The following is a 16319-nucleotide window of genomic DNA, read 5'->3' as shown; positions in this document are numbered from 1 at the left end:
AAGAGACAGAGAGACAATAAGCAGTGAAATAAAGGGGCTAATTTCAGATGGCAACAAGCTCAGTAAAGAAGCATCATGTGTGGTAGACAGGCTGCTTCAGACTTGGAGGTCAGGGGCCTCCTTGAAGAGGGGACAGGAGAGCTGAGGCCTAAAGGAGAAGGCCAAACCCATCTTCGTAGAGGAGGTTAGCTTCACCCTTAATACCACTGTCTCTCAGCCCATGGCCACTACTGCTTTAAATCCAGATTACAAGGACTTCCTGGGGTCCAGTGACTAAGGCTACAAGCTTCCAATACAGAGGGCCCAGGTTCGATCCCTAGTCAGGGAACTAGATCCCACATGCCGCAACTAAGACCCGGGGAAGTCAAATAAATGAAGAATATAAAGTAAAGAAATGTAGATTACAAAAAAAAAAAAGAAAAGAAATGTAGATTACAATGAAGTTAAAACACTCTGTTATGGTGGGATATGCTTTTACTTATCAATACAGGAACTCTCATAGTTGGAAGTTGGATGTTACCTTTAGTGACTTCCATAGGAGAAATAATTGTCTTTCTTCCTTATAAAATATATTTTAATGATTACTATTTACTGATAACAGAAAAGAGACATATTTCTTTGAGTAGCTAATGTTAGGTTGAACGTTCTCTTTTTTCTGTTCATTTTCCCCATTAACTCTGAGAAGGAGAAAATTGAATGAGAAGGGCCTGGGTATTGGCCTCTGACAGACCTGCAATAGAGGAGACCTGGGTTCAATTCCTAAGCTTGGAAGATCCCCTGGAGGAATGCATGGCAACCCACTCCACTATTCTTGCCTGGAGTATCCCATGGACAGAGAAACCTGACGAGCTACAGTCCAGGAGTCATGAGAGTTGGACAGGACTTAGCAACTAAGCTGCAGGCCTTGGTTTGCCTCCTGGCTCTGGCGCTGGAAAAATCACCTAACCTCTGAACCTTTGTTGTTCCAACTTTAGATAGGATAAGCCGCCACCCTGCTTTAGGGAGGGTGGAGGCTGATGGTCTATATGCATGCCTAGCCCAGTGCTGAGGAGTGGTAGGGGCACCATGGCCATTACCATTCTCCTCTTTCCCATTGCTCTGTGTATCTTATGACCCTTCAAATTCTTCACCCTGCTTTGCTTTACCACATATATGCCTTCAGGCCTCTTTGTTCTCCTATCTCTTAATAACATGTTTAATAACTGTTTAGATATCATGTAAATGGCTCAGAGTCTATGGTCCAGGGTTAATGTAATGGTTATCTCATTCTTTTGTTAGCCCTTTATCTTTCTAGTCTAAAAACAATAACATCCTAATTTTTCTGCCTTTCCCCTCTCCAGCCATTTAATCTGCACTCACTCATTCATCGCACGTATCAAGCACATGTTTTGTTCTGCAATAAATCTCTGCCTCATCCAGCTAAGCATTTCCCAGATTGGTTGTTGGTAATAGATACCCAAGCTTCCCAGGTGGCACAGTGGTAAAGAATCCTCCTGCCAGTGCAGGAGACAGAAGGGACGCTGGTTCAATCCCTGGGTGGGGAAGCTCCCCTGGAGTAGGAAATGGCAACCTGCTGCAGCATTCCTGTCTGGAAAATTCTATGGACAGAGGAGCTTGGTGGGCTACAGTCCATAGGGTCGCAAACAGTCAGACATGACTGAGCACACACTCTCACACAGTGGATACCTGACCACAGACCGCCCCTTATAACTTCATGGTTTGTTCATTATAACATCTTCCTTGCTTTCCTTGGCTCTGGTATAGGGGTGGTGCATACGCGGCATCCACAGCAGCATTGCTGTGTTCCACAGAAATGGCATAAGCAGCCAGTGAGTCATTGCACAGACACAGTCCCTGAAAACCTCAGAACCCGCTGCCGACAGAGCACCTTTGACCCTGGGATGACCCCTGTTTGTCCCAGTCTCCTGGTCTGTCTGGAATAACATGTCCAGGCTGACTGAAGACTTGCCGTAACTTACCTCTACTAAGCAAGTCTCGCCTGGCTCTCCACGGCTCATTGCTCTGCTTTCACTCCAGCTGTTTCCTTGGCCTTGATGACTCCTTTCCACTTTCCTAAACTTGGCGAAGCTCAGAGAAAGCCTTCCCTTCTCCCCAGTGCCTTGCCGTAGTCCTCCAACCACGTTCACCTCCTCCTGACCTTGACTCCTCTTGCACAGGTAGTGTTATCCCATTGTGTCAATTAGGGTTTTTAAAAAATTATGCTTTAACAGCTTTATGGAGGTTTAGTGGGCAGGCAATAAACTGTATATACTCAAGGAGTAGAATGTGATGAGATTTATGTGTATACCAAGGAACCACTGTCACAGTCAAGGTAATGGCTGCATTCACATCCTACTGGTTTCCATGCCTCTGTGTCATGCCTCCCTCTCGGCCCCTCCTTATCAGAGCCATTTGGTGTCTTCTCCAGTGAAGCATCTGCCAGAATCTTTTGTTCATTTTTAAAACTCCGTTTGGTTGTCTTCTTTTTTCTTTTTACCACACCACAGGGCAAAATGTGTGGGTTCTTAAATCTCCAACCAGGGATCAAATCTGTGCCTCTTGCAGTGGAAGCATGAAGTGCTAACCACTGGGAACCAGGGAAGTCCCTGGTTGTTTTCTTATGATTGAGTTTTAGGAGTTGTTTATATATTCTTATCTGTAAATACTTCCTGCCAGACTGTTACTTATCTTTGCGTTCTCTTAACGGTGTCTCTAAAAGAGGAGGCATTTTTTGTTTCTTTTTAGTCCAGTGTGTCAGTTTTTTCTTTCATGTATCCTGCTTTTGATATTTAAGAAATTTTTGCCTAACCCAAGGTTGCAATGATTTTTCTCCCATGTTTCTTCTACGAGTTTTATTGTTGTAGGTTTCACATTTAGGATCCATTTTATAAGGTATGGATCAAAGTTCGTACTTTTTTGCATGTGCATATCTAATTGTTCCAGCCCATTTGTTGAAAATACTATCTGTTCTCTGTTGAACTGCCTTTGCACTTTGTCCAAAATCATTTTTCTTTATCTGTGTTGGGTTTATTTCTGGACTTTCCATTCTGTTCCATGGGGTCGCAAAGAGTTGGACACGACTCGGCAACTGAACAATGGCAACAATGCTGGTATTGCGTTGTCTTGATGACTGTTGCTTCATATTAATAATTCTTGAAATCAAGTAAAATTAATTCTTCAACTTTGCTCTTTTTCAAAGTTTCTATTTTAGGTCCTCAATTTCCATAGAACTAGGTTGTTGTTTGTTGTTTAGTCCCTAAGTTGTGTCCGACTCTTTGTGACCCCATGGACCGTAGCCTTCCAGGCTCCTCTGTTGATGGAATTCTCCAAGCAAGAATACTGGAGTGGGTTGCCATTTCCTTCTCCAAGACTCAGGTTGTCGATTTCTTAAAAAAAAAAAAAAAAACTCTGCTGGGGTTCAGCTGGACTTCATTGCATCTATAGATTAATTGGAGGAGAATTGGCATCTTAATAATGAATGATCCAAAAACTTGATATATTCTCTGTTTATTTAGGTCTTATTACACTCAATTTTACATTATAAACTTAAAACTGTATTTGAATACAGAACGCAGGATAGAAAATTCCATAGTAAGTTAAGAGAAAAAGGAAATTAAGAGATATTTAGGCTCATGAGTAGTGAAGGAAATGGCAACCCACTCCAATATTCTTGCCTGGAGAATCCCAGGGACAGAGGAGCCTGGTGGGCTGCCGTCTATGGGGTTGCACAGAGTCAGACACGACTGAAGCGACTTAGCAGCAGCAGCAGCAGCAGCAGGCTCATGAGAGCTACTGCCCCTGACCTGCAAGGGTGCCCTTTTGTTATTCTCTGCACCAGGAGCAACACATATGAGAAGTACCAGCCTGTGAGCAGCACTTTGCAGGGAAATTTGCAGTTGGTGTGATTTGTATTTAGGTAAGGTATAGTAGTAGTATTAGTTACTCAGCCGTATCCAGCTCTTTGTGACCCCATAGACTGTAGCCCACCAGGCTCCTCTGTCCTTGGGTTTCTCCAGGCAAGAATCCTGGAGTGGGTAGCCATGCCCTCCTCCAGAGGATCTTCCCAACCCAGGGATCGAACCCGGGTCTCCTGCATTGCAGGTGATGCTTTACCATCTGAGCCACCAGGGAAGCCCAGATAAGGTGTAAGCTCTTGGAAAAACAGTGAACCTACCAGGTCTTACTGAGTCCTGATAACATGATGGGACTCAGGCAAGTGATGGGACTCAGGCAAGTGATGGGGCCCTTGACTGAGTCAGAGCTTTTCATTAAACATAGCAGTATTTAATCAGCTAGTTAATCGATGTGCTACAGCCCTCTATCACAATCAAGTAGCCTTAAAGGTGTCACCCCAGGTAATGTGTGTATATAGGTTGTGGGATTCCACAGTTCCTTTGCTCTTGTAGGTTTCCATTCTGGAAGTGCTGGGCATCTAAAGTTTGGTTACTTCCCTTATGCTTTCTCACCATCTCTGTGTAGAAGATTTGGGATCAGCCTTCAGTTCAGTTGCTCAGTCATGTCCAACTCTTTGCGACCCCATGAACCACAGCATGCCAGGCCTCCCTGTCTATCACCAACTCCCAGAGTTTACCCAGACTCATGTCCATTGAGTCGGTGATGCCATCCAACCATCTCATCCTCTGTCGTCCCCTTCTCCTCCTGCCTTCAGTCTTTCCCAGCATCAGGGTCTTTTCCAATGAGTCAGCTCTTTGCATCAGCTGGCCAAAGTATTGGAGTTTTAGCTTCAATATCAGCCCTTCCAATGAACATTCAGGACTGATTTCCTTTAGGATGGACTGGTTAGATGGACTCCTTGCAGTCCAAGGGACTCTCAAGAGTCTTCTCCAACACCACAAGTTCAAAAGCATCAATTCTTCAGCGCTCAGCTTTCTTTATAGTCCAACTGTCTCGGTTTGACACAAAGTGTTTCTCACCTATAGTATTTTAAAGAGCCTATTTAAATCAATAAGTTGGTTTCATTGTGTTTTTTTCCCCTAGGAAAAACGCAAAGCTGAGGAAGCCCTCAGTGACCTCAGGCGTCAATATGAAACAGAAGTGGGAGACCTACAGGTGACGATAAAGAAACTCAAGAAGGTAGGTATACGGCAGCTGACTGAGGGATAGCTTCTCTACCTCAGTGTGTCTAAACTTTTAGCAACTAAAAACATAGGGAATCATATTGAAGCTGTGGATGGATCAGATTTCAGAATCAAATTGGACTCCTTGGCAAGAATTTTTTTTAAGGCCTCAATTTCTTTTTCTAAGGGCAGCATATCTTTTGCATAGATCTAACGGATATTTCTGATCCCTTGAACAGTTGTCCATCAAGCCTGTTTTCTTTCCATGTCTTTAGCAAGTGCCCTCAAGTCCCACGTGTCTGGTGGACTGTCTTCTCATGACAGCAGCAACAGTCTTTCCTGGTCGTGTCGTCCTTCACCCAGCTTACTACAGGTTACATGTGTTCACTGAATATTTATTAAATGAAATGAATATTTCTCTTCTCTGTAGCAAGTTCCAGATCTAGAGGACCCCTGATCAGAGGACAGGGTGGGAGAGAACCTGTTGAAGTGAAACCAAAGGTGTGATTGCTTTTGGCCTTTGTTCTATTTGTTTTCTAAAGATCAGGGCCCATTTTACTGTGTGGTGTGCTGGTAGGTGTTTAACAACAGACTCTGGAGGGATTCCCCTGTCGTCCAGTGGTTAGGACTCTGAGCTTCCATTGCAGGGGTCGTGGGTTAGATCCCTGATGGGGGTAAGATCCCACATGCCACACCTGGCACAGCCTTAAAAAAAAAAAAAAGCAAGCTGTAGAAAGGGGAGGAAAGAAGGAGGATTTCTGATATTTGCCAATTTCCATAATATAAATATTTCCACCATTACCAATTTCAAGCTGCCAAGTTGACATCACTGAATGCAGGTTGGGAAGAGATGCTTAAAATAAATAGGCTGTCACCTGCTGATACACATTGTCTCCAGCACAGTATTGGATTCACTTCCTGCATGTGGATTGTCTCCATAACTAATAGAAATATCTTAGCTAAAATGAAAATAGGTACTTAAAAAATAATCATCCCTGCAAGTGGCACTGTGAATGTGGGCACATCACTTTGCTTCTCTGATCAGTCATACGATAACCTTTAATGCTCCTTTCAGTGTTCATACTGAATGACATTAAGTGACAACTATATTTTGTGGGTTATTGCAATTTAAACCTCTGACATATTAAGAATTCTCCCCAGCATTCTTCTTGGAAAAGTATTATCAATGTCAATCTTATATGTGATTTCCAGAGGTCATTAGAACATAATACAATGCTTGTATTACAGAATTTGAATGGACCAATCCTTTGCTTTATGCTAGAGTCATTGGAAAAGGAAATGGCAACCCACTCCAGTGTTCTTGCCTGGAGAATCCCAGGGACGGGGGAGCCTGGTGGGCTGCCGTCTATGGGGTCGCACAGAGTTGGACACGACTGAAGCAACTTAGCAGCAGCAGCAGCAGAGTCATAGATTCTCCTAGTCCCTGTCCTTACTTATTTCCATGTCATCCCAAATCATTATACTAAGATAATGTTTGGAAGAGGAGACACAGAGGGACTTCGCTGGTGGTCCAGAAGTTAAGAATCTTTCTGCCATTGCAGGGGACACATGTTCAGTCCCTGGTCAGGAAACTAAGATCCCACATGTCATGAGGCAACTAAGCTTGCAGGCTGCACTGCTGAGCCCAAGCACTCTGGAGCCTACCCACCACAACAGATCCCACATGCACAGCTAAGACCTGACGCAGCCAAAAATAAATAAATATTTTAATAAAAAAGAGAAGACCCAAGAATTTCTTGCCCTCATACAACATATGATGAAGACCAAAAACGCACTGAACAGTAAGAATCAGGAGTGATGAGACCTGAGTCTTCATCGAGGCTGTGCCAATTTCTTCCTGTAACACCTAGGACAATTGGCTTCATGATTCTGATGGTTAGCGTCTCATCTGTAAAATGGGATTAATAATAAACTGTCCTGTCTTACCATAATAACTAACATTTTATTGACTGTGTAACTTATTAACCTCTTCTTCATTATTTAAGAAAATTGAATTCTCAAACTTTCTCTGAGGAAAGTATAAGTTTCCCACTTTTACAGCTGAGGACGCTGAGTTCCAGGTTTAATAGCTTGTTCAAAGCCTAACCGCAACTGCCAGTGGAGAAGTAGCCCAGACTCCTGCGTCCACCACCAGCGAGCGGGGCACTGGGCAGGGAGATGCATGCTGCATCATCAGTGCTTAGAGTAGGAACTGGGCCTGAATGCTGTGAGGGCAATCTGAGGAAGCTAACGTGAGGCAGCAACCCGAACTGTGGGATCGCCAGAGAAAAAAAAAAAAAAAGAGAACTTTCCTGCAAAAACTCTAACGTTCGGCCTGGCCCACTCACAAAACAACGGATTGAACAAATACCAAAGGAGAGCTAGCCAGCCTGCACACAGGTCCCCTTCCCCCCACCCTCCCGGAGGTAGAGAGGCAGGCATGTGACAGCCATAGCTGGAAGGCAAGGGGCTGCTGCAATCTCGGCCCCAGAGACCGCATCTTTCACCAAACTGAGCAGGCTTCCAGTTTCTAACCATTGTCTTCCTGGGATCGTGGATGGTTGACATCCGCCAGGAGCGTCACAGCCTGAGATCAGCTCCCCAGAGGAGACACATGGCACACCTGAGACGCTGCTCTCGCAGAGCCCCCCGAGTGGCTGGGGCCAGGGAGGTGATTAAGATGCATGGTGCCCCGGGACAGTGCATTTGCCAAGCAGCTGATCACCTGAACTGCTCAGACCTGGGAAGGGCGCAAAACATGCACCAGTCCATGTCTATGCCCTTGCAGAGTACACGAGAACTTGACTGGCTTAGACCTGGGAAGTGCACGAAACGTAGGGCCCACTTCAGACAGTGCCTTTGCAGAGCACCCTGGAGCCTGAGCAGTGCAGACCCGGGAAGCACATGCCGCCTTGAGCTGTGGCAGACCCAGTGTGGTCCATACACTGCAAGCACTTCCCACACACGCCAGCTATATTTGTTTGCAGTGTCCCTCCCTTCCCACAACACACCTGAACAAGTGAGCCTAAATAAGTGACCCCCTGTCCCCCGTTGTGTCAGGGCGGAAATTAGACACTGAAGAGGCTTGCAAACAGAGGAAGCCAAAATAAACCAGAGGGAACTGCTCTGGAAGTGACAGGTGCAACAGATTAAAACCCTGTAGTTAACATTGACTGTGCATTGGAGGGGGCCTATAGACCTTGAGAACAAGTACAAGCTGGAACAAGGAACTATCTTAAACTGAACTGACCCCACACTGCCCATAACAGCTCCAGAGAAATTTCTAGACATATTTTTACTGTTATCACTTTTTAATTTTTTTTAATTTAAGTTCTTTTATTATTCCTTTAATTTTCATCTTTATAACCTATTATTATTATCTTGCAAAAAAAAGACCCTATTTTCAAAGCAAATTTCATATATATTTTTTAATTTTTGGATTGATTTTCTTTTTTATTTTTTATATTGTATTTTTGAGAGTCCTACCTCTATTCTAGATTTTTAATCTTTGCATTTTGGTTATGTGTTATCAATTTTATACCTTTAAGAATCTAATCTTCAGTATCCATTTTCACTTAGGGGTGTGATTACTGGCTTGATTGCTCTCTCCCCTTTTGACATTGCCTTTTCTCCCCCAGGTCACCTCTATCTCCTTCCTCCCTCTTCTCTTCTATACTTAACTCTATGAATCTCTCTGGGTGTTCTGGGCTGTGGAGAACATTTAGGGAACTGATTACTGACTAGATTGCTCTCTCCCCTTTTGATGCCCACCTTCTCCTCCTGGTCACCTCTATTTCCCTCCTCCCTCTTCTTCTCTCCATGTAATTCTGTGAGTCTCCCTAGATGTCCCTCGCTGTGGAGAATTGTTTCACCATTAACCTAGGTGTTTTATCATCTGTGCTGTATGGATGGAGAAGTCTTGAGGTTACTGTAAGAGAAGGACTGAAAGCCAGAGGCAGGAGGCTTAACTCCAAAATTGAGAACATCAGAGAACTCCTGATTCCAGGGAACATTAATAGACAAACAGCTCACCCAAAAGTCTCCATACCTGCACTGAAAACCAAGCTCCACCCAAGAGCCAACAAGTTCCAGTGCAAGACATACCATTCTGATTCTCCAGCAAGGCAGGAACATAGCCGTGAGCATTAAGAGACAGGCTGCCCAAAGCCATGCCAAACCCATAGACACCTCAAAACTCACTACTGGACACTTCACTGCACTCCAGAGAGAAGAGACCCAGCTTCACCCACCAGAACATAGACAGAAGCTCCCCCAACCAGGAAACTTTGACAAGCCACTAGTCCAACCCCACCCACAGGGAGCAGGCCCCACAATAAAGAAGAACCACGAACTTCCAGCCTATGGAAAGGGCACCTGAAACACAGAAATCTAAACAAAATGAAAAGGCAGAGAAATATTCAGCAGGTAAAGGAACATGATAAATACCCACTAAACCAAACAAAAGAGGAGGAGACAGGGAGTCTACCTGAAAAAGAATTCAGAATAAAGATGATCCAAAATCTTGAAAACAAAGTGGAGTTACCGATTATAGACTAGAGACAAGGATTGAAAAGATGCAAGAAATGTTTAACAAGGACCTAGAAGAAATAAAGAAGAGTCAATCAAAAATGAATAATACAATAACTGAGATCAAAAGCACTCTGGAGGGAACCAGTAGTAGAATAACGGAGGCAGAAGCTAGGATAAGTGAGGTGGAATGGTGGAAACAAATGAAGCAGAGAGGAAAAAAGAAAAAAATTAAATGAGAACAACCTCAGAGACCTCTGGGGCAATGTTAAATGCCCCAACATTTGAATCACAGGTGTCCCAGAAGAAGAAGACAGAAAGGGCATGAGAAAATACTTGAGGAGATAACAGTTGAAAACTTCCCTAAAATGAGGAGGGAAATAGACACCCAAGTCCAAGAAAGCCAGAGAGTCCCAAACAGGATAAACCCAAGGCAAAACACCCCAAGACACATATTAGTCAAACTAACGAAGATCAAACACAAAGAGGAAATATTAACAGAAGCAAGGGAAAAATAACAAATAACACACAAGGGGATCCCCATAAGGATAACAGCAGATCTTTCAATAGGAACTTTACAGGCCAAAAGGGAATGGCAGGACATACTTAAAGTGATGAAAGAGAAAAACCTACTCTACTATAGTAATTACTACTATATAGTATAGCAGTATTATACTGTATGTAGTACTATATATAGTACTGTAGTATATACAGTAGATTACTGTACCCAGCAAGGATCTCATTAGATATGAAGGAGAATCAAAAGCTTTACAGACAAGCAAAAGCTGAGAGAATTCAGCACCACCAAACCAGCTCTTCAACAAATGCTAAAGGATCTTCTCTAGATAAGAAACACAGAAAAGGTTTATAAAATCAAACTCAAAACAACAAAGTAAATGGCAGCAGAATCATACATGTCAGTAATTACCTTGAATGTAAATGGGTTGAAGGCCCCAACCAAAAGACAAAGACTGGCTGAATGGATACAAAACCAAGACCCCTATATATGCCGTCTGCAAGAGACTCACTCAAACCAAGGGACACATACAGACTGAAAGGGAAGGGCTGGAAAAAGATATTTCACACAAATGGAGACCAAAAGAAAGCAGGAGTAGCAATACTCATATCAGATAAAATAGACTTTGAAATAAAGACCATGAAAAGACACAAGGACACTACATAATGATCAAAGGATCAATCCAAGAAGATATAACAAATTATATATGCACCCAACATAGGAGCACCTCAATATGTAAGGCAAATGCTAACAAGTATGAAAGGGGAAATTAACAGTAACACAATAATAGTGGGAGACTATAATGCCCCACTCACACCAATGGATGGACAACCAAACATAAAATTAACAAGGAAACACAAGCTTTAAATGATACAGTGGGCCAGTTAGGCATAATTGATATCTATAGGACATTTCCCCCCAAAAAACAGTGAATTTCACCTTTTTCCCAAGTGCACATGGAACATTCTTCAAGATAGATTACATCCTGGGCCATAAGTCTAGCCTTGGTAAATTCAAAAAAATGGGAATCATTTCAAGGCATCTTTTCTGATCACAATGTGGTAAGATTAGATGTCAACGACATGAAAAAAATCTGTTAAAAATACAAACATAATGGAGGCTAAACAACACGCTCCTGAATAACCAACAAATCATGAAAGAAATCAAAAAGGAAATCAAAATATGCATAGAAACAAATGAAAATGAAAACAAGACAACCCAAAACCTATGGGATTCAGTAAAAGCAGTGCTAAGAGGAAGATTCATAGCAATACAAGCTTACCTTAAGAAGCAAGAGAAAATTCAAATAAATAACCTAACTTTACACCTAAAGCAGCTAGAAAAGGAAGAAATGAAGAACCCCAAAGTTAGTAGAAGGAGAGAAATCATAAAAATCATAGCAGAAATAAATGAAAAAGAAAGGAGACTATAGCAAAAATCAACAAAACTAAAACCTGGTTCTTTGAGAAGATAAATAAAATAGAAAAACCATTAGCCAGACTCATCAAGAAAAAAAAGGGAGAAGAATCAAATCAATAAAATTAAAAATGAAACTGGAGAAACCAAAACAGAAAGCCCAGAAATGCGAGGATCGTAAGAGACTACTATCAGCAACTATATGCCAATAAAATGGACAGCTTGGAAGAAATAGACGAATTCTTAGAAAAGTATAACCTTCCATAACTGAACCAAGAAGAAATAGAAAATCTTAACAGACCCATCACATCCGCAGAAATTGAAACTATAATTAAAAATCTTCCAACAAACAAAAGCCCAGGACCAGATGGCTTCACATCTGAATTCTACCAAAAATTTAGAGAAGAGCTAACAACTATCTTACTCAAACTCTTCCAGAAAATTGCAGAGGAAGGTAAACTCCCAAACTCATTCTATGAGGCCACCATCACCCAAATACCAAAACCAAAGATGCCACAAAAAATGAAAACTACAGGCCAATATCACTGATGAACACAGATGCAGAAACCCTCAACAAAGTTCTAGCAAACAGAATTCAACACTATATTAAACAGACCATACATCATGACCAAGTGGGCTTTATCCCAGGGATGCAAGGATTCTTCAATATCTTCAGATCAATCAATGTGATACACCACATTAACAAATTGAAAGATAAAATCCATATGATTATCTCAATAGATGCAGATAAAGTCTTTGACAAAATTCAACACCCATTTATGATTTTAAAAAAACTCCAGAAAGCAGGCATAGAAGGAACATACCTCAACATAATAAAAGCCATATATGATAAACCCACAGCATACATTATCCTCAGTGGTGAAAAACTGAAAGCATTTCAAGACAAGCGTGCCCACTCGCACGACTACTATTCAACATAGTTTTGAAAGTTTTAGCCACAGCAATTAGAGAAAAAAAAGAAATAAAAGGAATCCAGATTGGAAAAAAAGAAATAAAACTCTCACTGTTTGCAGATGACATGATCCTGTACGTAGAAAACCCTAAAGACACAACCAGAAAATTACTAGAGCTAATCAATGAATATAGTAAAGTCTCAGGATATAAAATTAATACACAGAAATCCCTTGCATTCCTATACACTAACAATGAGAAAACAGAAAAAGAAGAAAACAATCTCATTCACCATTGCAATGAAAAGAATAAAATACTTAGAAATAAATTTACCTAAAGAAACAAAAGAGTTATATATAGAAAACTATAAAACACTGATGAAAGAAATCAAAGAGGACACAAATAGATGGAGAAACATAACATGTTCTTGGATCAGAAGAATCAATATAGTGAAAATGAGTATACTATCCAAAGCAATCTATAGATTCAATGCAATCCCTATCAAGCTACCAATGGTATTTTTCACAGAACTAGAACAAATAATTTCACAGTTTGTATTTAAACACAAAAAACCTCAAATAGCCTAAGCAATCATGAGAAAGAAGAATGGAACTGGAGGAATCAACCTGCCTGACTTCAGGCTCTACTACAAAGCTACAGTCATCAAGACAGTGTGGTACTGGCACAAAGACAGAAATATAGATCAATGGAACAAAATAGAAAGCCCAGATATAAATCCACAAACCTATGGACACCTTTTTCTTTTTTACAAAAGAGGCAAAAATGTACAATGGAGAAAAGACAATTTCTTTAACAAGTGGTGCTGGGAAAACTGGTCATCCACTTATAAAAGAATGAAACCAGAACACTTTCTAACACCATACACAAAAATAAACTCAAAATGGATTAAAGATCTAAATGTAAGACCAGAAACTATAAACTCCTAGAAGAAAACAAGCAGAACACTCTCTGACATAAATCACAGCAAGATCCTCTATGGCCCACCTCCCAGAATAATGGAAATAGAAGCAAAAATAAACAAATGGGACCCAATTAAACTTAAAAGCTTATGCACAACGAAGGAAACTATAAACAAGGTGAAAAGACAGCCTTCAGAATGGGAAAAAATAATAGCAAATGAAGCAACTGATAGAGAATTAATCTCAAAAATATACAAGCAGCTCATGCAGCTCAATAAAAGAAAAATAAATGACCCAATCAAAAAGTGGGCCAAAGAACTAAACAGACATTTCTCCAAAGAAGACATACAGATGGCTAACAAATACATGAAAAGATGCTCAACGTCACTCATTATCAGAGAAATGCAAATCAAAACCAAAGTGAGGTACCATCTCACGCCAATCAGAATGTCTGCTATCAAAAAGTCTACAAACAATAAATGCTGGAGAGGGTGTGTAGAAAAGGGAACCCTCTTACACTGTTGGTGGGAATGCACACTAGTACAGCCACTATGGAGAACAGTGTTGAGATTCCTTAAAAAACTGGAAGTAGAACTGCCATACAACCCAGCAATCCCACTGCTGGGCATATACGCCAAGGAAATCAGAGTTGAAAGAGACATATGCACCCCAGTGTTCATCGCAGCACTGTTCACAATAGCTAGGACATGGAAGCAACCTAGATGTCCATCAGCAGATGAATGGATAAGACAGTTGTGGTACATATACACAATGAAATATTACTCAGCTATTAAAAGAATGCATTTGAGTCATTTCTAATGAGGTGGATGAAACTAGAGCCTACTATACAGAGTGAAGTAAGTCAGAAAGAAAAATACCAATACAGTATATTAACGGATATATATGGAATTTAGAACGATGGTAACGACAACCCTATATGCAAGATAGCAAGAGAGACAGAGATATAAAGAACAGAGTTTGGGACTCTGTGGGAGAAGGTGAGGGTGAGATGATTTAAGAGACTAGCATTGAAACACATATTACCATATGTGAAATAGATGACCAGTCCAAGTTCGATGTGTGAAACAGGACACTCAAAGCCAGTGCACTGAGACAACCCAGAGGTAGGGATGGGGAGGGAGGTGGGAGGGGGATTCGGAACAGGGGGACACGTGTACACCCATGGCTGATTCCTGTCAATGTATGGCAAAAACTACCGCAATATTGTAAAGTAATTAGCCTCCAATTAAAATAAATAAATAAATTTTTTTTAAAGTAGGACCTGGCAAAAAATAAATAAATAAACCCCGTTTCAAACATTTTAATTAATTTAAAGCAAATTTTCAAATTCTTATGGATTACACCTAATTTAATGATTTATATGGTTGTATAATGTTCAAACTTGAAGATGTTTAGAATTCCCATATATGAACGTGAATATATTCCTAAACTGAGTGGAACCAACTGAAAGTGAGTTTGTAAATGCTCAACTTTTACTTGCTCTTTCAGCTAGAAGAACAATCAAAACACATAAGTCAGAAACAAGATGTGGCTGCATTAAAGAAACAAATTTATGACTTATCAATGGTAAGAATTACCTTTTCATTTTCAGTAATGTATTTCCTGTTAGGCTACTGTTTCTTAAATAAAATCATGCTATGATTTCAGTGTTCCAGGAATAAAAACTTAAAGAGAAATTAATACTACAGTTAGAGAGTCTTTGAAATACCTCTGACTAAAGGTGTTACATTTTTGGCAGACTTTCCCTCGGACTATTACATAATACTATTGTAAATGCTTTTTTTTTTACTCAGAGCAATGATTATGTGGCCTTTAAACATTTATTAGTTAACCCCTGCATTCACATAACATCAACTCAGATCTGTTTCCCTAGCTTTGTAAGATGAGGTCTTATTGCCCTATCCTTCATCTTGCTGTCCCTTTCCATCTTCTGCTGACAATATCACTAGTATTTCTGTTGCGAGAACTGATAATATCTATATCTGTTTCATCATTGTCATTTTCTTTGGCTTCCAGGTTGACTCAAACACTGAAAGCCAATAATGAACATTTCCTTGATTATGAATCTAAATATTCTCCCCTGCAGAGCCAAGAAGTGAGCATGAATGAGCTAGAATTGCATTTATTTCTCTCCAGTTATTATCCCTGTGCCACTCAAAAAGAGAAGGTCCCCCGGCTTTGTGGTTAGGATCCATGTATTCACTACCAGTTCCAGGTTTTGCTACCTCTTGGTTGGTTTTGTGCTTGAATCGTGGCTTTAAAGAGTTGCTTACTTCTCTTGGATTCTCTTGGTGGGGTTTTTGGTTAGTTATAAAAAGAAATTCTGCCATCTTCATATCCCTGATACTCTGCAACTTCTATCTGTTCTTTCCAATACATGGAATTTGTTTTTTCTTCTCCTGAAAATATTGGAGAAATTTTGGAGTCCAGAAGATTTCAATTCGTATTGGATTGATTGCTTTTTAAGCTTGCTACCCAGATGTCACCTTGGAATTTCTGACCATTTCAGGTAGCCAATGTATGGTTCCTGTTCAGCTAGGCGAATAGATCTGGTTACCTCAGGACCTCTCTTCTGAAAGTCTCCTTGGAGCTCTGTATGTGAAGCTGGCTGTCAGACATGGAATCCCAGTTACCATATGCATGAGGCATGGACGTGTACAAAGGGAAGCCTTAGCTTTCCTTTGGGGAATCATTCAGTTATTTTTAAATAACTTGTTGCCTTTGGAATCACCTCTAGCTTTCTGTTCTTCTTTACTAGAGTAAGAGCAGGTATGGGCTTGAGAGGCAGCATGACCTAATATATAATTTTAATCTCTGTTTTCAGCCCTCTTCTCACTCTCTGGGCTTCTGCCTGACCAGTTGCCTCTGCTCTGCACGACAGCAAAACCTTCAACACCTATCATCTGGACCTCCTTTTCCCCTTCTTGC

At 41.0% G+C, this 16319-nt stretch overlaps 1 protein-coding gene across 1 annotated transcript in view; it reads left to right on the top strand.

Moving 5' to 3' along the window:
• RASEF (RAS and EF-hand domain containing) overlaps positions 1–16319 on the top strand; it is a 93777-nt gene that overhangs the window by 38613 nt on the left and 38845 nt on the right. Inside the window, exons 4-5 of the mRNA XM_065947011.1 lie at positions 4999–5094; positions 14880–14957. Of these exons, the coding sequence (XP_065803083.1) occupies positions 4999–5094; positions 14880–14957 (174 nt within the window). The remainder of the gene's footprint in view (positions 1–4998; positions 5095–14879; positions 14958–16319) is intronic.

Source organism: Muntiacus reevesi, chromosome 10, assembly GCF_963930625.1.
Source record: "Muntiacus reevesi chromosome 10, mMunRee1.1, whole genome shotgun sequence".
Taxonomy (NCBI): Eukaryota; Metazoa; Chordata; class Mammalia; order Artiodactyla; family Cervidae; genus Muntiacus; species Muntiacus reevesi.
The sequence above is the reverse complement of the archived record's forward strand: the minus strand, read 5'-3'. Positions and strand labels throughout refer to the sequence as shown.